Here is a 25250-nt window from a genome sequence, read left to right on the forward strand (position 1 = left end):
CACCCGTTAGGTCCAAACCCATGTGGGTGAGCCGGGGGGATAAACCGCTCATATGGGTAAATGATTCTTCCTGGCATTTGCTGCGGTACAGGCGGGAACCGATCACTAGTGAATCCAGGGCCCTTTGCCCCTCCCCAGCTACTATTGCTCCTATGCTTAGCTGGCCTGTTAGCATTGGCTAAGGTAGAGGATTGGGTCTCGTTGTTAAAAAATCTGAGTGTTAACGGAACTATGGATCTATTACGCCGTTGAGGCGGGAAGAGATTAATCAGGATTTCAGGAAGAACATCTGCGTTGGAAAAATTTATGATAACGCAGTCTCCCTGAAATTTTTTTGGCTTATTGCCAATCCAAGGTACCCTCCTGGACGAAACTATGACACCTGCCAATTTGTCCAACCCTTCTTGCGCCATGTAAATGTTGTTAGAAAGCCAATGTAGGGCTTTGTCCTTGAGATCCTGGTTGGACTCTGTTTTGTCTTGTGATAAAACTGGAACATTGGCCAGTACCAGGACTAGCGGTAACGCTTCCGCTAAAAACTGGACCGGTCTGGCCTCTTGGTTGAGTACCACTGTTGCGTCGGTGGTGATGACATGAGGTCCCCCGGTTGCCGCACTCTGATTCGGGGCTATTGATGTTAAGGATGGGGGTGGGTGTGGCAGGTCTGATTGAATGGGCTGCGTGTTTCTATCCGTAGAGGGGACATCCTCATCCGTAGATATTAGGTCTGTGACGAGGTTTGAAAGATTCTCTAGTTCCTTAGCCAAATTACCGTGGACCCCTCCCAGTTTCTTAACTTCGGCAGTCAGTTTGTCCACTTTCCCGATCAAGGGCTTTATAATAGTTTTGATCTTGATATCTATCATTTCCTGGATCCTGTTGAAGAGATCATCATCAGATATGCGCCTGGACTCGAGATCTACCTCATGGTCTGTGGGATTACCCCTTCTTCTGGAAGGTGGAGTGGCTGGCTTGTTCCTCCCCTGTTGTTTCCCCCCTCTCTTAGCTGCTGTTTTCCTGCATGCTCTAACGGCACGATTGGGGGGGGACTGGAGCTGAGGGGCCTCATCTATGACGTCTGTCTGAATACTTGTCTCGGTGGAGGCATCGTCAGCTAGGTCTATCAGATCAGCACTGTCCTTAGCAGAAGTCAAATTTTCAATGGCTTCGATTTGATTAATCATAGAGTTAGGTCCAGAATCTGCGGCAATTGACTGTGTGTTACCTATCAGAGAATCGGACATAACTGTACTTGTAGACGGGCTATCTGCAGGCAGCACTGGTGATTGACTTAGGCCCAGAGATTGTCTTCTCTTACTATTAATGCTGGTTACCACTTGAACTACATATGAGTCAAGAGTGTTCACGACCTCTGCCGATTGAGGAGCCAGTCTTTTGACCATGTTTTGAATTTGTGTTTGTAGGGTCGTAAACCCACACTGTCGGCAGAACTGTGGTCGAGGGACTCGCAGGTCTTGGTAAATAATGGTGTATAAGGTGGTCAACTAAGGGAAACTGACTAAACCTGCGTTAATGACCGTATTTACTCCCACATGAAGGAACCAAGCAGCCGTACCTCAAGTCCGCGTGGTCGTCTTCAGGGTGGTGGCCTAGCCTGGCCTTGTCACGCCTCGGAGGGCCTCAGAGGGCCCGCCCTTTGCCCGGGCTTAGCCCCGGGCGTCCCGCTCGCGTCCCGCGACGCTGAGGGCTGTTGCCTTTCTAGAGCCCCTCCCGTCGCTTCTGCAGCGTCGGGGAACGCGCCGCCGCTGAGCCCGATGGGAAACGTAGTCCCAAGGCGGCGGCGCGACTGGTGGCGGTAACTCGGCGTGGATGATGGTCTCTGGTCGCCTGCTCGGTCTCCTGACACAAGCGCTGTCTTACTGGGTAAGGCTCCGTATGCAAGATGCTCCGTGGGTTAGTGGCTTGTGCAGCGTCTCCCACCCGCTCCACCGAGGGCTGTTGCCTTTCTAGAGCCCCTCCCGTCGCTTCTGCAGCGTCGGGGAACGCGCCGCCGCTGAGCCCGATGGGAAACGTAGTCCCAAGGCGGCGGCGCGACTGGTGGCGGTAACTCGGCGTGGATGATGGTCTCTGGTCGCCTGCTCGGTCTCCTGACACAAGCGCTGTCTTACTGGGTAAGGCTCCGTATGCAAGATGCTCCGTGGGTTAGTGGCTTGTGCAGCGTCTCTCTTTAGAGAGTATGTGAGAAAGTTAACCAGGATTTTCCTAGGCTTTGTTCTCTGTGAGTTTCTCCGAAATGGCTCTCTGTGAATGCGCTGAATATCAGCAGCTATTTCTTGTTCTGACAAATCGAGCCGTAATGCCTCTTTCAAGAGAGAAACAATGAATTGCTTGATGTCTGCACCCTCTTTCTCCTCTGGTATATTCAAAACTCGAAGATTGTTCCTGCGGGCATGATTTTCCAACGTCTCCAGCCTTTCGGACAAGCTCTGATTCATTTGTCTAAGGTCCCTTAGTTCTGCTTTTGTGGCACTTAGGTTAATATTAACTTCTGTAACGGGATCTTCAAGAGACTCTGTCCTAGTCGTGAGAGCACCAAGTTTGCTATCTAATGACTGACAGTAGCATCGAATATCGGCTTGATTTGATGCAGAAGTCTCAAACCCCTTTTTAATATCTGTGGCCAGGGTCGCAAACATTGCCTGGAAAGAGACCTGAAGTGTAGAAACCAGATCTGAATTCAGAACCTGTGTAGTATCATTGGGTAAGCTGGAATCTCCCCTGCAATCAATAGAAGATATTGTGCCTGATTCCTGGAAAACTGACTGTAGGCTAAGGCCGGATGCTACACTCGGTGGTGCTAGAGGAAGTGGGGGTGCCAGTGGTGCGAACAGTACCAACGAAGGCGCTGATTGCTCTAAATTGATAACATTTAGGTGGTCTGCAGGATTCAATTGACCTACTTCTCCTGACTTAGAGGAGCGCGATTGATCCATGTGGTAGTCCATATCTTCCTTGTGTATATCTATATTGCCAATATTACCATTGTTCATGGTGGTACTATCGTTCATAGATTTAGCAGTGGCAGTGGCAGAGGCAGTGGCAGAAGTACTGATTTCATTCAAAGCCACACCGGCTTCCAGAAAGGGATCTGGAGTAGGGGTATCCGTTCCAGCTCCAGCCATCTCCCTAATAATATGCTCAGTGACCAAGACATTTGTTCCTACCATTTCCCTTATAGTATGCTCCTCCACATGTTTAGCGGCCATCTGTAGCTCCGGTGAAGTATTCCCTACCTCCCCTACCTCCTGGTTTAAAAGAGGAGAGCAAGAATTGCTTGCCAAGAGCACCACTTGAGGAACCACTTTAAAGTAGGAACGCAATGAGGGGGTAATTTTTTTTGAAGTGGTAGCGGAGTTCTTTGATTTATTTTTTGTGGACTTAGGAGTATAGGAGCGTTTTGCCTTAACCTGACCAGTTAAATAGGTCGACAACTTTATTTTCCCCGTACCCTCAGCAACAACAGCAGCATTGATATTGGTCTCTGTAGTGGAGTGGGTGACTACGCCTTCTGCAATCAAGCCCTCTTTCCGAACACCACTAGAAGCTACCCCCCTCAGTACGTTGTGATTTATCGATGTATCCACACCAGAGGAGGGAAACTTATTTATATTTTTAGTTTCAGCATTATGAAAAGAGGCCTTATTAGTTTCTTTCTTGCCATCGACTGCGCGTTTCCTTCTCACCCTCCCTCTCTCTTTCCCTTTGCCTTTCCCACTGCACTCCTGGAAAACCTCCTCAGTACACAGTGATATGCCTGCAGAATTCAAAGAAACAGAATCTTCCCCATTACCCCCTTCAGTGCTATCAATACTGGTATCACTGGTTTGCTTATTGCTCTGATGTCTGCGCTGACGCCGCTGCTGTGCTGGGGACCGTTTCTCCACAATCTCTCCCTCCTCCTCCTCGTGCAGCTCTAGCTGTGCTTTTATCTGTGCCTTTGAAGCCACCGCTGCACCAAGCTGCCCCAAAAAAATACCTCGTGTTCGGCGTCCTCGCCGGAGCTCCAGGGCGGCCAGTGACCAAATCCAGCCACTCGCTAAGGAATGCGAGGGCTCGAATGCTGGCGGACTTACTATCACTAAACGCTGTGATGCCTGCTCTTGCTTGCCGAGTGAGATCGTAGGTTGAGAGGACGCCGCGCACACTGCTGCTGCTGCTGCGGGCTCTGAGTTTGCCTCCTCCCCCTAACACATGAGAGGCGGAGGCGAAGGTGTAGCGGAATGACGAAGAAAACGCTGATGCCGAGGTAAATGGTTGTAAATGGTGGTCAAACTGATTGTCTACAAGTTCAGTGAGTTTTAAGTTCAAAATGCAGCTCTCTGCGGTATAGCGGTATAACGGAACGGCATAGGAGATCAAAACCGCTGAGGTTTCTTCACTCCCATCGCACCGAACCAAGAGACTGCAGGAGTCCATGGGCGGAGTACTGCCGCGGCTCAGCCGGCCGCCGCCATGTTTCCCCTTTCATGGAATCTTTCTTGAATGAAGAGGGATGGACAACCTTCCCTGGCTCAGACAAGAAGGGATTCAGTTTCCGACAACCGCATAAACATGACAACTCTGCTCCCTCAGAATAAGAGTATATCTCTAGGGTCGTGTGAAAACAATAGACAACAGTGCATACTTAGTTTCACCAGAATGCAGAGAAATAGAGAGAGGGGCGTTTTCAATAAAAATATGTTATTTATTGAGCAGTCTTCCTTCTCATGCAAGAGAAATGAATTGCCACAATTGCAATACTTAAAGTAAAGTAAAGTGCGTACAGTAAAAGTAGTATTATGAAATAATACTGTAAAAGCATTGATACGGTTTCTTAGCCATATGATACTTTAAAATGAATAAAATATATACATACATAAATACATTGACTAATGTACTAAACTGGTGCTGCTAACTAAGCCTACCCAGTCGTACCTGACCTAGGCCTGATACTCTGGCAAAGGATGAGTAAGTAGCAGTCTTAAGTTAAGTTGGTTAAGATAATTTTGCCAAGAATCTGCATCAAGAATTCTCTTAAGGGTTTAGTCAGCTCCATACCTTGGTAATAGAATGCGGGAGGTCTGGTATCTCTTTCCTCAGGACTCGATATCCCAGCAACCCGCAAGGGTAAGCTGGAACCACCGGAGCTGGAGAAAAAGACAGCGTCTCTCTCAGTGCATCAAACAGGAGGGGCGGCTTCCGAGGGCACTCGCATCAGCTGGGCTCTCGGGCACGTAGATGGCCGCTCTGCTCCAAACCACCGTGTGTTTGCTTAAGGCAACTGTTGGTATTTTATACCTGAAAGGTGCGAGGTTTGACGTAAGGTTGGACATAAGACGTCACCAAGAACTAACAGTTCTTGCAGGACTTCAGGAGTTCTTGTTCAAATCAAAACAAAACCAGGGGGGTTTCCCGGGCTGCTGGAGGCTTGGTTTGTTTAAAGAATGCATTGTGCTTTCTAGGAGTCGATGGGAGTATCAGTGCTGTGCTTTGGATTGCATGGGCTATTACTGAATATGAATCTGATTCTTATGCCTTTGTCAGGATATTATTGATTTTAACCCCACAAGGGCATAAATCGGGAATTTCGAATTAGGGTCCAAGATAAGAACACGACAAAAGGCTGATGTTAAATTCTTGCTGCTAACTTGGCTTATGGCCTGCTTTTTGGATCGCATCACAGATTGGGCTGGTCGTTGAAATATGGGGAAGTGGTGTTTTCGTTTTTTTTTTTGCATGGGAACGCCTACTCTGCATTTCAATAGCGTTAGTTGTGGCTCTCACCTTAGGTTTCAGAAACGTTATAGTTAGATGGCCATTTCACTGATGCAAAACCATAGAAATTCCCCCGTTATAGTTAGTTGAGCTAACTATAGCTCGTGCCCCCACAATGTACTGCGGATGACGTCACATATTATATAATTCATGCCATGATCAGTGACATCACTGATGACATCACTGATGACATCATCCATGTGAAAATGTGATGCGCCTTCTCACACCCTAATATAACCTTTGATACACCATCTCCAAAATACATAATAGTATTTTTGAAATCATAGACACACCAATACCAGTTACTACATATGTAGTCACTGATTTTTAGGTCTACACATACATCCACTCATTCACCCATAGATTCACTCATACATGCAATCAAACATCAGTACAACACGATCAAATGCTATCAAACACCTACACAGACACTCATACCCCAGCTCTCATCCACAGTTACTCACACACCTAGTCACTCAGGCAAACTATCAATCACACTTCCATTTATTGACCTATACATTTATACAAGTTAAACACTTATCCATACAGCCACTCTCACAATCGCTGACTTTCACATATAGTCATTTGTATACACCAACTCTCACAAACACTGCCTTTTACATATGTACTTAGTTGGACATGTACCACTGAGACATCCCTTCACTCACCAACAGACCCATATGCACACTCACCCACCCATACAACTGTTTCCACATGTACTCTTAAACTCATACACCCAGTCAATCAACCACTTACTCATCTATGCACAGAGTCGCAAACGCCCTACCCAACAAGACATGGACTCAGTCTCCCATACTAATACTCAGGCACCTAATCAATGACCCATATAGACACTCATGTAGCTACTGACCAACTGATGCAGTAGCCAATACAACAATATACAACTGATCCAAACATTCACACAGTTTAGTCACTAACCCATGTATTTAGTGAGACACATTTAATCACTCACTTAAACAGTCAGTCACACACCAACTAAATCCTCCATCCAGACAGTTATACATACACACATTCTTCAATGCAGCTGGGTATGTACATAATACATATTTAAAGTAAACCACATTCACTGGATGATGTCATCACTGATGTCATCAGTGATGTCATTTGAGATGTCATCAGTGATGTCATGAGTGATATCACTGACCATGGCATGAATTATGTAATACGTGATGTCATCAGCAGTGCATTGCGAGGGCGCAAGTTATAAATAGCTCATCTAACTATAATGGGAGAATTTCTATGGTTTTGTATGAGTGAAATGTCCAACTAACTATAACGTCCCTGAAATCTATGTTTTTTCAGTGAATATACATATATTTATATAGCTTAACCTTTAGATGTGACTGCTTGAATCTTCGACTTAATTGACAAAAATTATTTTCTTAAAGTTTTTCAGGACCTGGGATTTCTCCAGTGGAGAAAAACTCATCAAAGCCATGGATTCCCCACAACTCTTTTCCTTTCTTCTAATTGTGATCACAGGTAAGTGACCTTATATGACAGAAGTCACACAAATGTGCATAAGTACACTATCAATACTCACCAGAGGGATTAAATACTAGGTAAATAATCATGTTATATGGACAAGTGAGATAGACATTCCAACCCTATGCATAATGGACCCTTGCAGATCTCCGCTCAATCTTCCTACATAGCTGCACTCTTGTGTAGCCACTTTAAATTGCATACAGCATTTATTTTTGGTAAAATTATTTATTTAATTAATGAAACAGATTTGGTTGAATATATGGAGTTGAAAAAATGGTCAGTGGTAAATACATTGCTTAAATGTACCAAAAACTATGGAGATTATTTTCAAGAGGGTTGTGCCACATTTTCACCGTGTAGTTTGGTAGATGTGTGATGAAAACCTTTAAGTCAGATTCTTAGAAACCACACACAGCCACTTTGCGGGGCTCTGAGTGGCTTCAGTAATCTGGAATAATGCATCACTACGCAAATCGCTGCTTTGGATTACTTTGCCATGGGCTGGCATTCCATGAGTGTTGTGTGGGTGTTCCCAGCCAACTCCCATATATTTTGATGCATCCTAGGATTCATAAGAACTTGTAAAAATGGGAATTCACTAAAATCATATGACTTCTCAGGGGAGGGGTATGAAGAATAAATATCTCTATTTCTTCTCATTTCTATCTCTTTCTATGTGTGCTGAACCTTACAATCTTCTGCACCAATGGCATTCTGCAGCACACATAGGAGGAATTTACCTCCCAGGATTGTTTTTCAACAGGACGGTGTCCCTTTCTGCTCAAAAACAGTCCTGCTTGTAACAAAGACACCCTTGAGCCATGGTGCCTGCAGTGGCACTAGTATGCCAAAAGGGTGTTAGTAAATGGAAAGGAATGCAGCATATTGCCTTAAATAGGGCACATTTCTGCCATTTCCCTGTCACACAGTGCACACAGTACAGCCTGGAAAGTTGTACCAAACAAGCATTTTGGGTACATTACAGTGCAATCCATAGGACATATTCCCTGGGCTGGCATTTCACCAGAGTATATTTGTACACAAAGCTGGTTTACGCACTGGAGAAATCCAGCCTGATGCTCAAATTCTTTATGTTTTCTTCCAACTACCCTCCCTCCTCCTCTTTTTATAGTTTTGGGGTCATCTGATCTCCTTCCTACTCTGAATGGGGCTGAAAGAGTTATTATATGAGATCCACTCTGCATGAATGGGAGTATGAGGTTGCCTCCCACCTATTCAATACATTGGATACTGGGTCCACTGTCCGTGTCCTCTGGAGCTGTTATAATACAGGTGACATCAGACACTATTGTCAATTAGATTGGGTACATGTTCATGCTCAGTCTATAAATGTGCATGCCCATCATTTGCATCTACATTACTCTGTTTTCTCTTTCACCTACATTCTTATTTTTAAAGTCTGCAGACTGTTGAGAACTGAATTGCAAAGTGCTTTCTCAGCACTGTGCTCAAAATCACAGCTCACCCTTGCTCATTTTGCCGAGTTCTTAATGCCATTCCTGCAAGGGGAGGCTACTCCTCCTTACTTCTGGACAGAGCAGTTTCCAGCACAAGCCAATTGCCTCTGAAAGTAGGTCCAAAAATGCACAATGACAGTAATAGCTATAAAACCTAAAGTACACTGAGAGTGAGAGCATTCTAGGGCTCTTGCAACTCACTTGGAGGACGTGAACTGGTCCCCTGTTTCTGATGAATTCACACCCTCCCTAGGGGGACCATTTGAGGATCTTTATTCTGTATGTTGATCCACAGACATTTTGCGTATATGACCCTCTTTATATGCTCTTCAAAAGCCCATGTAAAGCTCTTGGTTGTTTACAATGGTGTGGTGGGTACTATACAGAAGTTCAAAATAAAAAGATAATGTTCTAAAGATTCCCAGTTCCCAATTATCCATGCAACCTCATGTTAGCAGATACAAACACTGTTCACAATCTTGACACCTGAATAACGAGTAGAACACATTTCCTTGATCTGGTCCTTCTCCTGCTCCCTTCAGACCCACCAGTTCTGGAAATCTCCTGCCTCATTTGCCAACTTGAATGTTCACTTAGTCTTGCATTTGACCTCTACCCATACCCAGGAAGGGGTGGTGCCTGCTAGAAGTCTTTGAATGCCCACAAACAAACAATAATGTGAGTGTTCCTGTTGACCAGCTTAATCAGTCCATGAACAAGTACATTGCCCAGTCCTGTGAACATCTTTATTTTAATGAATTAAGGCATTAGTAAATCTATTCATGAGTTTACAATCACATTTTATGAATTGCAATCATTAATTTGTCACTCAGGTACCTAACTCTCATGGAGAACAGCTGTAACCGCAGCTCCAACTCCAGGAGCGGGCACAATATATAATGTGTAGAACATGTAACTTTCAAACAAATGATGTGGTCCATTTGAGTTATGCTTTGCAGTCATCTGCATCATGATTGAATGGTATACTTCATGTGGAAAAGTCACGCAAGATCGGATCTGAATTTAGGCCAGGTCTTACAATTTCTATATAGTAACTATTGCCAAGGGCAGTCTTTATGCTGCCTTTCTTGATCTCAAGTCCGCCTTCGACCTATCCCACAAAACAAACTGTGGATGGTTTTATACGCCTTTGGCATTCCCCATGCTCTATTAATTTTGCTGATTCAACTTCATGAAAATAACAATGTTATTGTTTTCTGGGGATCCCAAGGTGATCTTTCAGATAGCTTCTTTATCAAGAAGGTGTGTGTGTCAAGTGTGCTTTTAGGCCCTAACTTTGTTTTATTTGTTTTTAAAATGTGTTGTTCAATTTCTTTTCTCTTCTCCTACTGGTGCCCCAAACATCAGTAGCCACTGAAATCCCGATCCTAATGTTTGATGACAATATGCTATTAATCTAAAACCCTGAGTGGGCTTCAGCCTGCTTTGTGTTATTTTGAGAAATTCTGTGGTCTGAGGGGTCTTGTAATTGATACAGATAAAACTATGGGTATGTCTTTATATCAACAAAATTCATTTAAAGGCAGCATTTTATTCGGGAGGACATTTTGGAGTGTGCTGAGGTTTTTAGTTATTTGGATGTGACTCTGGCCCCAAATGTATCTTGGAACCCATACATAAGAAATGGTCTTTTAAGCATCTCCAACTTGCTGGAATCTTAGTAAAGTAACTTAGCACTTCTTAAACTAAACCAATCTGCCAGGTTCTCCAAATGTACGATGCAAAGGTTCTTGGTTCAGTCATTCATGGTGCTGACCTTTGGGGATTGCCTGATACTAGTTCAATTACTAATGCAGAAAATAAGTTTCTGAGGACAGTAACATGTACTCCAAAAAGCACCCCCATCAAACCACTGTTGATGGATCCGGGTATAAAAGCTATGGCATAGATTATGGACCACCCAAGAAATGCCAACTACACAGCAGTTCTTAATGGTGTTATTTCAGTAGACTGCTCTAAAAAATAAAAATAGGCTGGCTAAAAAAATATCAAACTATCTATCAGTTATTGATATGACAGAGCTATTGCTGATCCTTCGGTATCTCTATTTACAACTGCTGTTATCTGAAAAGAACAGTTTTGGTAAGCAAACCTTTTAGCCGAGACATGCTATTCTTTTGAGCTATATTAGGCCGGTACATCTGTCTCCCTGGATAGGAAACTATATTTGCAATTCTGGGTGAGATACCTCCCAATTAAATCCTTTACCAAAAACTGGAATATTGATAGGGGCGGCAATTGCCTTCATTGCCCATCTAGTGAGGAATCCCTTTCAAATGTATTGTTTGTATGTCCAGATTTCACCTATATGTAGACCTTTGGGGTCTAAACGCGGTATTGTAGCAATGAGAATTTTAATGACTAATTGCAGGCCCTCAATTGCATTTTCTTTTGTCACGTTTTTGGGATGGATGTGGGCCATCAGCCAGCGAAAAAAAAACAAGTGAATGCTATGAGATTATATTTATGTTTAAATATTTTTTAAATATTTAAATCATTTTTTATGTGCTGTAATGTATTATGTGCCACTTATTTTTGTACTTTGCTATTAAATATTTGATTCAGATAATATTGATGCTTATATCACAGTGTGGTAAAATGCTTTACGTTTTATGACCTTGTTTGTCAAAATAAAGGTAATTGAATCAAATTGAATCTCATTTAGGGGTATATTTACAAAGAATTGATGAAAAACAGCACAGTAAACAATGTTGCTGTGCTGCGTTACCTCGAGAGATTAGAAATATGGCTGTTGGGCATGACCCGTCTTAGTGGATTTTTGCCAAAAACCTTTTGCTTTTTTTCCTCCTGGTTTTTGCAGATTTTCCTTTTGTGGCTTGGGACTCTGGGCACGTTCCCACTGCAATGTAGTATGAAAGTGTGTATGCCCTTCCTACCCATGCTAGGAAGAGGTGCGTACCTGATTGGTTTAGGTGCTTTAACTGTGAGTACCCTGTAAAAATGTATACCATATACCCAGGGCAGGTACGGCACTGGCTACTAGTGGAACACAGCACTGATTGTGCCGCCCTCAAGAATTGCCTTTCAAACATGTCGCAGGTCTGTGGGTGAGCAGTTGCCCTTAGGCTCAGTGTGGCATTTCCAACTTCCACTACCAATGGATAACCACTAGGGGAAACCCAGCTGGGCAGAGCAAGTAGTAAGCTAAAGGCAGGGCAGGGACACATCGGTGTTCCATGCACAGGTAGTGAAGAACCCCATGAGGGTTTCCACTAGCAAGGTGGTCATCTCCTCTCCCGGGACACCACAGGGTTTTGCTCTTTTTTCTTTTAGTGGCCTACGGCTCTGGGCACTTACCCATTATAAATGCGGTGTGAAAGTGTGTGAAGGATCCCTTCCTAAACTTGTTAGGAAGTGGTGTTGGCATGGTGTTTTTAAATATGTGTCAGGCCTGTGTGTGCGCACTTGCATCCATGGTCTTTTTAAACATGTGTCAAGTCTGCCATTGCAGGCCTGTGCATACGACATTGCACTTATGCACAGGCTGGCTTTTTTAAACCAGTGGCCAATTCCTAGGGGACCTTTCACTAGAGCAGGTCTGGGGTAAGTCTTAAGGGGTGAAGCGTGTGGTAGGTGAAAGGAAGGACAGGTACACATGTTTCTTGCCCAGGTAGTGAAGAATACCTATGTGTTTTCACTACCTACCCTTAAGTTAACATGCGAAAATGATTAAAATTAGCTCAAGCTGCAATAAAGGATTGCAGTGGAGTAGTATCATAGTTTTTCCTATCGTTGAATTCACAGTGACAAACCCTCTCCTGTGGTGAAGGGGGATTTGTCATCAGTGCATTCCCCATCGACTGAAAAAATACTTTGCGTATTGAACTGGAATAACGAACCTCTGCCATTTGATGGTGTGGCTGGATAGATTTGAGGCAGAAGTTTTGGAAATTGGCCTCTGGGAACCAGAGCATTATCTCATAACTGAGATTAAAATCTGCATTTCTCAGCCTCATGGCAGACAGGATTTAAATTATTGGGAGATAGCTGTGGTTCAAAGAGAAATCCCCTGAACTACCCCAACTTTCCCCTGAACTACCCCAACTTCAAAGGCACACTCCAGTACAACTACTGGTGCCATATGTTTGCAGGGCAGAGTTACACTGGTGGAGATATGGGAGTGGAGAACCTGGGACTGCTTAGTGCACACTGTCAGAGAACTCTGCTGTGCACAAGGAAGATTTGTCACATTCCTCCTTGTAAAATCCTCGGGAATGTGCTGATGCTCAGGGGGTTGACCTCTTGATCGCCCCAAGTCTGGAATAAATAATACACACAGACTAGTGGGATAGTCAAGCGAGGGAAGGAAAAGGTTGGAACAGCTTGGAGGGAGATCTGAGGATGACAAAAACAACACTAGATGAGTACTGATTCAGAAACTCTGTGGAACCACTGCATGTACTGTTTAGACTTTGGCTTGCCCCTAAAAGCCTAGAACATACTACCTGAAAAACAATACAGTCTTGTATCAATCAGGTGGGTGTATGTATATAATCTCTGGTTATTCCAAAATAGAACCTGTGATGTGCCCATCCAGTCTGTAACAAAGAAAATACAAATAAAGCACTAGAAAATGTGGTCAAAGTACTTCTGTAAATATTCCTCTCCGGAAAACAGATATGTTATTACTATCCCAATAACGGGCACTCGAGAAAACAATGTCACTGGGAAGGAAGTAGCAGGCTTCCTGTTACTCACGGTTTGGTGCTTGTCTCCCAGCATTAAACCGTGTTCTTGCTGGTCTCTCCAACAGGGATATCATGAGGAATGGAGACACTGACTCACTCTCCTCTGCAAAGAGAACCAGAAGGGCAGACCTCCGCCAACAGAGGAAAGCACAAAGAAGCACTTGGGTGTAGAGGAAAAGAACACCCCAAACCTTCCAAAACAATGCCTTCAAACAAGAATGGTCCTGGAAAAAGCGCAGAACTATTAGCAGCTCGACAGGATCCACAGACAGAAAAGAAGCTTACTGCGGGCAAATCACCTGAATATTCAGCAGCGTTTACAAAGTCAGAGCCACCTTTACTCTTTCTTCCGGCGTCATGCCCGAGACACGTGAGATGTGACTCGTGCATTGTGCACCGGGAAATGTAGTTTAGTCAAAGGACCACTCTTCCGTGGCTTGTAATGTTACAGTCAGTGTACAATCGGAGGAGGAATCCTGACAAGATTAATGCCTTTGGAAGGGAAAGTGTACCCTTGAATAGTTGATGGCCTAGACTTTCTACCTTCTGCTGCGTGTCAACCTAATGTGTGCCCTCCTAAGGCTTGTTGGCTTGCACCCTGTTCTTTTGGGGACTCAGGAACATCAAATATCTCTGCAAGGAACCCATAGCATCTAATTGTGATACATGGAGAGCAGTGCTCTATTAAGTGCCCACATTGTCTGCTGGACCCAAGTGGTAGCGCAGTGTGAGCATGGAGCTAAGAATTGTGCCTGGATACCAGAATACAGAGGCTAAAATACTCCACTGGTGCTTCTAAAATAAGCCTACCCAATGTACCTAACCTAAGTCTGGTACGTGGGAAGTAGTAAGTCTTGTCTTTTGCATAGGTTTAGTTTTTCCACAAATCTACCAACGGTTTCTCTTGGTTTCTATCAGCTCCATACCTTAGAATGAAGGAGGTCTGGTATCTCTGTCTCGGGACTCGATTTCCCAACACCCCGCAAGGGGACTCAAAAACACTAGAGCTAGATTTCTCAGAAGTGCATGGCAGCTTCTTGATCAGTGCATCAGCTGGAGAGTCGGCTTCCTTTGACACTTGCTGCGTCGGGCAAGTCGGTTGTCAAACTGCTCCGAACCACCGTGCTTTGCCATAGCAAGTCAAGGTATATTTATACCTTGTAGGTGTTTTAGGAATGCCATGTTTGACGTAAAGTCGGGCATATGAACATCATGAATGAACCCCTGGGGAATAGTTGTTCATTATAAAACTAACAGAGTGATTGGAAAAATCAATATTCAAGCAAGGGGAAGACCCTAGCGGATTAAGCTGGTTTTAGAAGAAATCGTTGTGACGTTTGGTGAATGGATGGAAGAGCCATGCCTGTATTTGGGTAGCATGGGCTATGCCTAAATAAGGGCTTGATTTTTATGCCTATATAAGGGCAACGTGATTAGTACATGAATCGGGAAAATCCATTCGGATTCTAAAATGGTACACAGCAATGCGGCCCTGCTAAACTCACGCCTGTGTATGTGTGGCCAGAATTGTCTGGTGCAACCGGCACTGCTTGGTTGCTCCTTGAATCAATGTGTGTCTGAAAGGGTGCCTCCCTCTTCTGAGAGGCTCATCTGCTTCTTCCCCATTTATTGATTGTTCCCATTGAGCCATCAGTGTGGTGGACCACCTGTCCTCTCACCATGCCTGACGACTTCATGTTGCTAGGTACTATTGCCATAACGGGCCTGGGTAGTGAGAGGAACACTTCTGAGAGCAATCAGAAGTGGGTCAAACAACTGCATAACCTCCGCCCCTGTGCTTTGGAGAACTGGGTAATTGTTCAGTAAGAAACTATTGCCCTCAGCCCGCTTCTGCTCTGCATCCTGTGGGTGAACTTCCAGAATGGAATTAGTCCTGCTACATTCCCCAACCTTCTTCTCGAGGACCCTGCCAAAGTGTGACTCTGGCCGCGATCGGCCTAGTATCAGGGAAGGGCTGTTCATCTCTAACCCATGGGTGTAGTGTAGAGAGGGTTAGCTGGAAGAGTGAGGGCTAAGAACATTGGGTCTGCATAGTACTGTCAACTGACCTGCTGGATATTAGTTGTACCTCATTACGCTGCTGTGTGCCAGAGTACCCCATAGGGACCTGCCTGGTATCTGTGGCACTGCATAACAGTGCAGATTGAGTGATTGTTTTGGAGTGTCAATGTGAGGACTCCCTGTTATGTAATACATCGCTGGGTGTTGCTGTTTTGTTGCAAGGGATCTGCCTCATTAACATTCATGAGGCAGGTCACAATTTGCCACCCATTGGGAATGGCCTGATAACTTTTTTTTCAAATGTAGCCCATTTTCCTTGAAGGAGTTTTAAAGCAAAAATGAAAAATGGAAAGGGGTCCTCTTGTGACACCTTCCTGTTTGTGGGCGGATTACCACCTACTTTAAGTAGGTAGGTAAACTCCCAGTTTTTTGTGACCAAAACAATGCTTATACCATTCTGACATGCTATTAGGAAGTGACACCCTTGGCACACCCCTTCCTAATAGCGACTCGCAAACACTATTTTGTAAGTTACCTGTGTGCTAAATAGCATTTGTACATACCACCGCCCTTTTTTTGCAGTCACAAACAGGTCAATTTCCCGTTTGCCACCGCAAATAAAGGCTGTAGATCTAGCCCAAAGAGACAAACCCTATAAATGGGCTTGATTTCTGTTATAAATGGAGTAAGCATTTAGTCCAGTAAATAAAACGTTTTTTAGTACAGCAGAAATAGTGAAATTGCATATTTGATGGTGCTCTCTACTGTGATAATAAAGAAAAAGGTGGCTCCATGAGACAAGTTATCGGCCTAGGGTCACTCTATTTGTAACCAGTTTACGGGTCAAGTACATTACATTTGAAGATTCTACCTGGCTAGGGCCTCGCCTCAGCAAACCAGTGCCAGTTCCTACAGTTGCACATCTACAAATATATGACCCTGTTCTGCTTACGCATTGCACTGACACACTTTGGAATGCCTATCACAGATGTAAGTACTCTTATGCCATGGCCCAATGGTGCCTGCATTGTGGGAAGAATAGTTGTTTTGTTTTTGGGGATCCCTTTGTTCAAAAAACTAACTTCAGGTCAATCTCACTGCTTCTATTCACAGCCAATGTCATCGAAAAGGCGTAAACACCCAGTTAGCAAACTTCATTGAAGCCAACAAGGTTTGGATAGCTCCCAAACTGGATTCTGCAGAAACCACAGCCCAGAGACCGCCCTACCCGCCTCCATTGACGACATATGCGCCCTCCTCAACCAGGGCCAAATGGCAGCCCTAATCTTCCTGGACCTCTTAGCTGCCTTTGATACCATCTCCCACTGCACACTAGCCACCAGACTCGATGAAGCAAGCATCTGAGGAAAGGCCCTTGACTGGACACGCTCATTTCTCACAGGCTGAACTCACCGAATCATACTCCTGACCAACCTCTCAGAACCAACAGAAACCAAATGTGGAGTATCTCATGGGCTCAACATTGTCTCCTATACCGACAACACCCAGCTCATCCTCTCTCTCACTAAGGACCCCAACATCACCAGGCAGAACTTCCAAGAAGGGATGAAAGCAGTTTTCACCTAGATGGAAAAGAGCTGCCCGAAACTCGACCCAGGGAATACAGAAGTCCTCATCCTTTGCTCTACCCCCTCAGCATGCTATTATGCCTGGTGGCCCCTCAACTTTGTAAACTGCCCTCACTCTCCCCCTGACAGACCAGACACTATGAACTGCCAGATCAAAGCTGTATGCTTGGCCTGCTACAACACTGTCTGCATACTCTGAAAAACCTTCAGATGGATCCCCTTCGAATTCGGAAAAATGGTCACGCACACCCTCATCACTAGTAGACTGGACTATGGCAATGCCCTCAATGCTGGAATCAACAAATACCTTCACAAGCTCCAGACATGCCAAAAGGCTACATCCAGACTGATCCTAGAAAGCCCCCGTCAAAACCACATCACCCAACATGTCTGGGATCTCCACTGGCTCCCCATCAAAAGAAGAATAACCATCAATCTTCTCACGTACGCATAGAAGGCCAACCACAACGTCGAGCTAGCATACTTAAACAACCGCCTCACCTTCCACACTGCCTAGATAGACCTCTGATCAGCCTACCTCTCTCTGGCCACCATTCCACACAGCTAAAAGAGCAGAATGGGAGGTCCCCTACCTCGAGGTCCTGACCTGAAACAACTTCCCCCTCCGGCAAAACCGTGCACATCTCCAGTTCAGGAAGGACCTCAAGACCTAGCTCTTCAGTTGACTCAGCACCCAACAGAGCCGCCCACCCAGTGCCTAGAGACACATGAGTAGCTGCACTTAACAAACCCATGATTGAATGATTGAATAGCTGCCAGTCCCAAGATCCATATGGATCCCATGAATTTTAGCACTGTTTTGAAGGCCAAAAAGTCAGTTGTAAAATAATGTCAAGCTATAGTGCAGTACCTTTTGTATTCTGACATCCAACCTATCTAAAAATATTCAAAAACATGACTGGCTACTCTTTAACCTTTGTTCTTCTCTTCTCCCCTTTCATGTACAGTGTTTCCGGGTCACATTTTGGAAGACACTCCTGTTACAGACAAGAGTTTCAGACAGGCTGTTCTGCCGCCCTTTGAGGATGGCTTAAATTCCTTGACGTCTGTTGCTGAAACGTTGCTGAACAGCACCAACCTGCCACAAGATATTGAAAATGTTCGCCAACTCCTAGAGTCATCTCACAAAAACCTGTCACTTGCAGAGAATGCATCCGAGGCACAAGTGAAATCATTGAGCAAAAAAATAGATGAGCGCTTAGGCAAGATAAACATTTTGAATGGTAATCAGAAAGTGCTACAAGATAAGAAACAAGTTCTTACAGTGCAACTGCCTGAACAACTAAAAACAGCAAAGAATGATCTCAGGAATGCAACTGATGGAATAGAGAGAGCGACAAAAGCATGGTACGATGCACATGCCCTAAAGATGAAGTTGTTCCACATAACTTCTCTTTATGGACGAGAAAAAGGTATTTATTGCTCTTGGCTCAAATTGAATATCATATAAGAGTTAAGACACCTGTATTCATTTCACTTAGTCCCAGACAAAACCAGTTAAACACCTTGGGGTATATTTACATGTTCTGGCGCATCTCTGCAAATCAGCAGGGATGCACCAGAACAGATGCCTTATGCAATCCCCTCCTTCTACCACCACAGATGCGCCGCATTTACAATGCGTTATAGTTAACAGGAGTATAACCCATATACCTGATTAGGACTGGGTAAGGAAGGTACAATCAAAAAACAATGTCCCAATAGGTAAAATTAAACAGTCAATTAAATAAGCATGCACTTCGCATTGCTACAAGGAAAGAAGGAGAACACTCTAGAGTTTTAAGACAAGATAGTCAAATCATCTTATTTATAATATACGTTCATGGTCGAGATTATACAGTTATATAAGCAGCACTGTGTAAACTCAATTACATGACAACCATAAAAGCTTGGTGCTCTACAAAAGTGACTGTCGTGAAAGTGAAAGTGGCGACGCAAGTGAAGAAATAAACAGCGTGAACGGCGCACTGTGAATAAGGTGCAAGTTATCTACAGTGGGTGGCTCGTATCATGTGACAAGGTGATATCACAGATTACAGTTTTTCGCATTATTTGAACCACATTGGTAAAGTACGCCAATTAATCAGCTGTGGAGTCGACGGCGTTTCGAACCACTTTAGTGAGGATCATCATCAGGACTTGGTTGTCTAACTCGGGAAGTGCTGCACAGGAAGGAGAATGTGTCAGGGACTGGGTGAAGGGAACTCGGAGTGTTGGGCAGTGGGAAACTTTGGAAAGGTAGGTGTTTACCTGGGAGGAAGCTTGGTTTAGAAGCGATCAGGAGCGATCGTCAATAGTAGGTTGGGGGCCTGCCCGGGGGCACTGTAATTGGAAGAGTAAAAATTGGTGCATAAGTATTCATAATTATAGATTAATGTGATGTTAATAATAAGGGGTGCCAAGGGGGCGGAAATACGTACTGGCTCGTAGGATATAAGCAGTCGTCTGTGATCCGCCAAGTATCTGGACGTGTCCTGTAAGGAGGAGAGACACGAGGGGTGTAATCAGTACATGTGCACCCACAATGCCTGATAGTCAAAACATGGGGGGTGGGGGGCACAAAATCAACTATGGTAGGCTCTGTTTGTATTTACCTTAAGTCATTTTCTAATTATTATTCAGAGTGTTTGAAACGGGAGACGGAAACAATCCAATGGTTCGGAGCTCACCAAGTAGCTGCGCGTGTCCTGCGAGGGGATAGACACGAACAGAGCAGTCAGTGTGCGGGAACGTAACCCGTTATTAAAGGTGGTAAAAGGAATCTCAAATCGGCAAAAGAGAGCTCCGATGCTCTTTACCTTATGGTCTACGTGCTGGAGCCGGAGTAAATCCTCGGGTCTAGAGAACAGTGGCGTTCGTGCCGGCGAGTAAAGTTACTTCCGTGTGTGGGCGGGACTTAGGCGTCTTCACGCCAGTTGGACAGGGCAGGCGGGGGCGGAAGGGGAGGCGGAGCTTGAGGGAATCCCGGATGATAATGTAAACAAAGCCCGGCGACGCTATTGATGGAGTGTTGCCGGACGGGCACATAAGGCATCTTAAAATGTACATATACATATTAGCTCAACAGTATGGTCGTTATATAACAGTTGAAAAGCAACAATTTACTCGTTGTGTAACAGTTAAAAAGCAATTTACAAACTAGACATGATTTTAAAGTATACGTTGTAACTTTCAACATGATTAAGTGTGGCCCATTTTTTAAAAAAAGAACGTACATGACGATCTATCAGCTAGTCATACCGCTTAACTTAAAAAACAAGAATCTACACTAAACATTGTTTGAAGTACATGTAACCACATTTGGTATATTCAACTGTTGACTGCAGCTTGGGGAGCCCATGTGCATTAACCAACACATACCTTCATCAGTTATCTAATATAGGTAAACATGAACGTACGCCGGGTGTAACATTGTTTAATCAGTAAAGGCGTGACACCAGTAATGTTTCGTGCATGTAGGAAAGGAAGGAAAGAGAAAAGGAGGGGGGGGGGGGGGAAAAAGGGGGGGGAGAAACCACCAGGTGTCAAAGTCATAGACGTTTTATTTGCGGGGCAAGGTAATTTGGAACGGAGGGGGAACCTAATTAGATACAGATACTGGAAGTCAGATTACCCAGGAGCAGGTTTAGTATTCTAAAGGACTGGTCACAGAGTCAGAGGGAAAGACTGGTAGATTAATGTGGTCACAGTACTATTCCATTCGTCAATGGTATTGAGGCCATTGTGAGTCACAGATGGTCATCCACTTGCATTCCGCCTTGTTAAGTAGAGATCTGATGTCGCCTCCACGGATGGGTAGAGAGGACTTTTCCACTACTTGCCAAAAAATGTCTGTGTCCACAAGTCCCATTTCTAGGTAGTGTGCCACTAGAGGTGCGGTCAGTATTTTACAGTTTATTCTGCTTTTATGTTGGATGATACGCTGTTTAATCATCTGTGTGGTTTGTCCAATATAGTGAAGTTGGCATGGGCACTTTATCGCATAGATGACGTTTTGTGATCTACAGTTCGTATGATTTTTTAGGCTGTATGAGCGTTCATTGATTTTGAATTCCTTTGTGTTGAAGGTTAGACTGCACACACTACAATTTTGGCATTTGTAATGTCCCACAACCGGGTGAAGGCCCCAGGCTGCTGTGATGGTGTTTCTTTTAAGATTGGTCTCTGGCCAAGTGATGGCATGTACTAAGTGGCTGTCCAGGTTATCGCCTCGTTGGTAGGAAAATAGCGGGGCTTCATGAAAATGTTCGTTGGCGCGAAGGAGGGGCCAATTTTTCTTTATGATTGCGCTGACCTTGTTACTGTGTGGGCTAAATGTAGAGACAAATAGGATCCTTGACATGGATTTCTTGGGTTGAGTCGTGAGGAGGACATCCCAATGGCAGTACCATGCTCTCTTCTTTGATCTATTCACCAATCGTCTGGGATATCCCTGGTGTATTAGTTTTTTGGAAAGTATGTCTGCTTCCTTGAAAAAATCTTTCCGCCATTTACAATTACGGCGAATCCGCAAGAATTGGCCGTACGGTAAACCATCACGTAGGCCGCGTGGATGATAGCTGGAATACAGGAGTAGCATATTCTTTTCGGTGGGTTTCCTATACAGGGAGGTGCCCAATAGTCCCTCCTCAGCATGAATGGTTACGTCCAAAAATGGAAGGTCATTGTTTTTACATTCGCTGGTAAATTTCAGGTCTTCTTGGGAGCCATTCAACCAGGTAATGAAGGGGTCCAAGGTGTCAGAAGTGCCATTCCATAGTAAAACCACGTGGTCTATGTATCAACGCCAAAAGTTGATTTGTTGCAAAAAGGGATTGATTGGTGTTAGGATTAGAAGTTGTGGACAAAAAGGATAGCAAAATTTGGGGCAAAGCAAGCGCCCATAGAGACTCCCTTGACCTGAAGATAGAATGTATCCCGGTACAGAAAGTAATTATTTTGTAGGGCAATTTTAAGAAGGTTCATAATAAAATCCGTTGGAATCCGGGTGGGTTGGGGTCTGGAAAGTAGAAGCGTCTGAATAACTTGTAAGCCTTCATCATGCGGGATATTCGTATAAAGGGACTCTATGTCCAATCCTGCCATCACTTGGTTGGTGATGTCAAAGTGTAGGTCCTCTATTGTATTAATGAGATCCATTGTATCTCGAATGTAAGTGTCTGTAACAGGGACAAATTCCTTGATGATTGAGTCTATATATTTGCCAAGAGGTTCCAAAATAGATCCGCATCCAGAGACAATTGGTCTGCCTGGTGGATTTTGATTGTTTTTATGGATCTTGGGCAGGACATATAATACAGGAGTACGAGGATTCTGGGTGTTTAGAAATTCAAACTCCTTCTTGCTGATAATGTCCTTGTCTTTGGCCTCATTGGTGATTGTGAGTATTTTGGTGTGGATGTCTTCCAGGGGGTCTTTAGGCAGGGGGCGATAGTGTTGTTGGTTTGTCAGTTGTCTTTTAATTTCCTGATCATATTTGGAAATACTCATGACCACTATTCCGCCCCCTTTGTCCGCTGGCTTGATAATGATGTTGTCATTATTCTTTAGTGTCTGCAAAGCTTGTCTTTCTGACATTGGTAAATTGTAGGGTATGAATTGGGATTGGTTTTTAAGGTTCATCACATCTGCTAACACCAGGCGTTCAAATGCCAGGATTTCAGGTGGCATGGCATGTGAAGGGGGGTTAAAGGTGGAGGGTGGGCGAAATGGAGATATCATGGTGGAGTTGCCATCTGGTTTATCTGAAAAGAATTGTCTCAGTCTTATCCGCCTGAAGAATTTAGGTAGGCTGGATTGTAGGTCTAAGAAATTGGTTCGTTCAGTTGGTACAAAGGTTAGACCTCGAGAAAGTAGAGCAGTTTCATCATGGTTGAAAACGTGGTCTGAGAGATTAAAAATAGGTATTTGTAAATCTGTAGTAGGCATCAAGTCAGTTTCACTCACTGGGGATGTCCCCATTGGTAATATCGATTGCGAGTTTGACGCTCGCCGGGTAGTTGTGGTTGGTATTGTCGATTTCTTGTACCACGGTTTGATGGTGGAGGATGGCCGCGTCCGCGGCCCTGTCCTAAAAAAACGGGTGGGAGTAATGGTTGTGGTCGGTTGGACGCAGAGGACGGTTGTCAGAGTCAGAGTCTTCCACAGAAGTATTGGATGAGTCGGAGAATGTGACTCGTTGGTTGTTTCTAAATCGACCCCAGTTGCGTGTTCTCGGAGGGATATATGGGGTATTGAAAAATTACTCGTTTAAATATGGATAGGTATTTTCTACTTTGTAGTTTTTTATATCCTTTTGGACTTTGTTGACCTTCTTGTTAACCTCAAAGGTATTGAAAGTGGAGATTGTTGTGTTGATCTTCTCCAGGAGGCTTTTGGCGTCCGTGTGTGAGGTATCTGCTAGAATTAGTTTTTCAAGTTAACATTTATGCTTTGATGAGGATGTGATTAAATAACATCTCTCATTTAACAGTAGAAGATCTGTTTCCTTTATTCCTGTAAATTGTTATTCAGAATTGTCTGTTTTCTTCAAATGCCTATACTGGGACTACTTTCCTTGCAACATTCTTCCATACTCTTGCACCTATTTTGCACTCTAAGCTCTGTCAGTGCTCAGGTATTTGCACACACCCAGTCTGTGATTCCATGGACTCTGGTATGGATCCTCAGTGCTCCCAAATCATTACCAAGCAAACTAGGAGTGTCACAGAGACTGCTTTCTCTTGCTTACCAGCATCCCCCTAGTCAAAGGACACCATTGCCATAGGATGGTTTGTCATCACATTGTCAATGTTTGTGACTGAATAAGATCTTTCAGGCATGCAATGATCAGGGGACACTTGATACTGTGATACTGTGTATTTTTGCATGTTATTGGGCCAGACGACTAAGTCGGCTTGGTCCACATCCCACATAAGAGTTACGTCAGTGAGCTCTCTGACATGGTCAAGGCCCTCCTGATATCCCATCTTGAGAGTGGCCACTGCATTTACTGCAGAAGAACTAGAGGCATTTTTTATGTAGGGAAACTGATCAGTTTCTTGTTTTTTCAACCAGGGTGTCCAGATTGGTGCCCAAAGGAACAATATTCCTGACACCAAGCTTCTTAGGATACCAATTCTTCCCCTGGTACACCCCTAGACAATGAAGAGTCTCAGAGTCCACCCTTCTGAACAGGTTTTTTTTTTATCCCAGTTGAAGACTCTTTGTTCTTAGGATTACCCTCTTTACCTGGGTTGGGAATTTCTGGCCTCTCTCTTATGGTCTCACCCATCAGTGGTAGTACTGGTCATGCTAGTTTTGATCCAGTGGTTTGATTTCTTCCACAACTCTTGTGAAGAAAGTAGACCCAGGTATACGAGATGCTGATGTTACTACTCAAAAAATGCTCGTTCATAATTAAATATTAAAACCCTTCGTAGTCTTTAACATTTTTACCTGTAACCTACCATCACGTGTTTTTACTTAAAAGTCAACAAATTTGACCCAGAACTGACTCTGGGTGGTTAGATTCTCCCAGAAACGTATTCTATACTCTACAGTGGTAAGACCAAAGAACTTTGTCAGGGCACACTCCAGAGGATCATAGGTCTTTTTTTTTTTTTTTTTTATAATCACCCTCTGTGAAGAGACCCTTTTTAAATTTTTCCTCTTTTTTTCCCCTATTCTCCATCCTTATATCCCCTGTTTCCTTCGCCTCTTTTCTTGTCATTATATTTTAACTAAGTGACTCAGTGTACCATGTCTGTTTTAACCTGAGAAATATCACTAGATGTTACCCTGTTGGTGATCATTAATAGACGTCAAAAGTTCATCTGCCTCCAATGGGGAATGGATGTTGTGCATTTTGTTATTATACATAACCCTCAGAAAAGCAGGGAACGTCATTTGAACAGTGGCTCCCAGAGCCCTAAACTTCTCCATTTTTTGGCCTAACTCAAATTGTCTATCAAGAGAAGATTTAGATAGGTCGGATCTTACAAAATAAGAGAAGTCTGGAGCTTTTAAAGCAGTGGATTTTAGAGCTAAATTCAAAATCTTCTCTTTTACAGAATACGTCAAGAAATTGACTAGAATCTTCCTAGGTTTAGACCTTCCCTGTTTTAAGCGGAAGGGGTCTCTGTGAG

The 25250-nt window shown here is 44.1% G+C and overlaps 1 protein-coding gene across 1 annotated transcript in view; it reads left to right on the top strand.

The window, feature by feature from the left end:
* Positions 1 to 18064: 18064 nt before the first annotated feature.
* The window catches only part of LOC147726095 (uncharacterized), a gene marked incomplete at its 5' end in the record, with an annotated part of 29271 nt that continues 22085 nt past the window's right edge, over positions 18065 to 25250 (top strand). Inside the window, 2 exons of the mRNA XM_086963415.1 lie at positions 18065 to 18484; positions 19606 to 19627. Of these exons, the coding sequence (XP_086819541.1) occupies positions 18065 to 18484; positions 19606 to 19627 (442 nt within the window). The remainder of the gene's footprint in view (positions 18485 to 19605; positions 19628 to 25250) is intronic.

This window comes from Lissotriton vulgaris, chromosome 3_1 (genome assembly GCF_964263255.1).
Source record: "Lissotriton vulgaris chromosome 3_1, aLisVul1.2, whole genome shotgun sequence".
NCBI classification, from domain to species: domain Eukaryota; kingdom Metazoa; phylum Chordata; class Amphibia; order Caudata; family Salamandridae; genus Lissotriton; species Lissotriton vulgaris.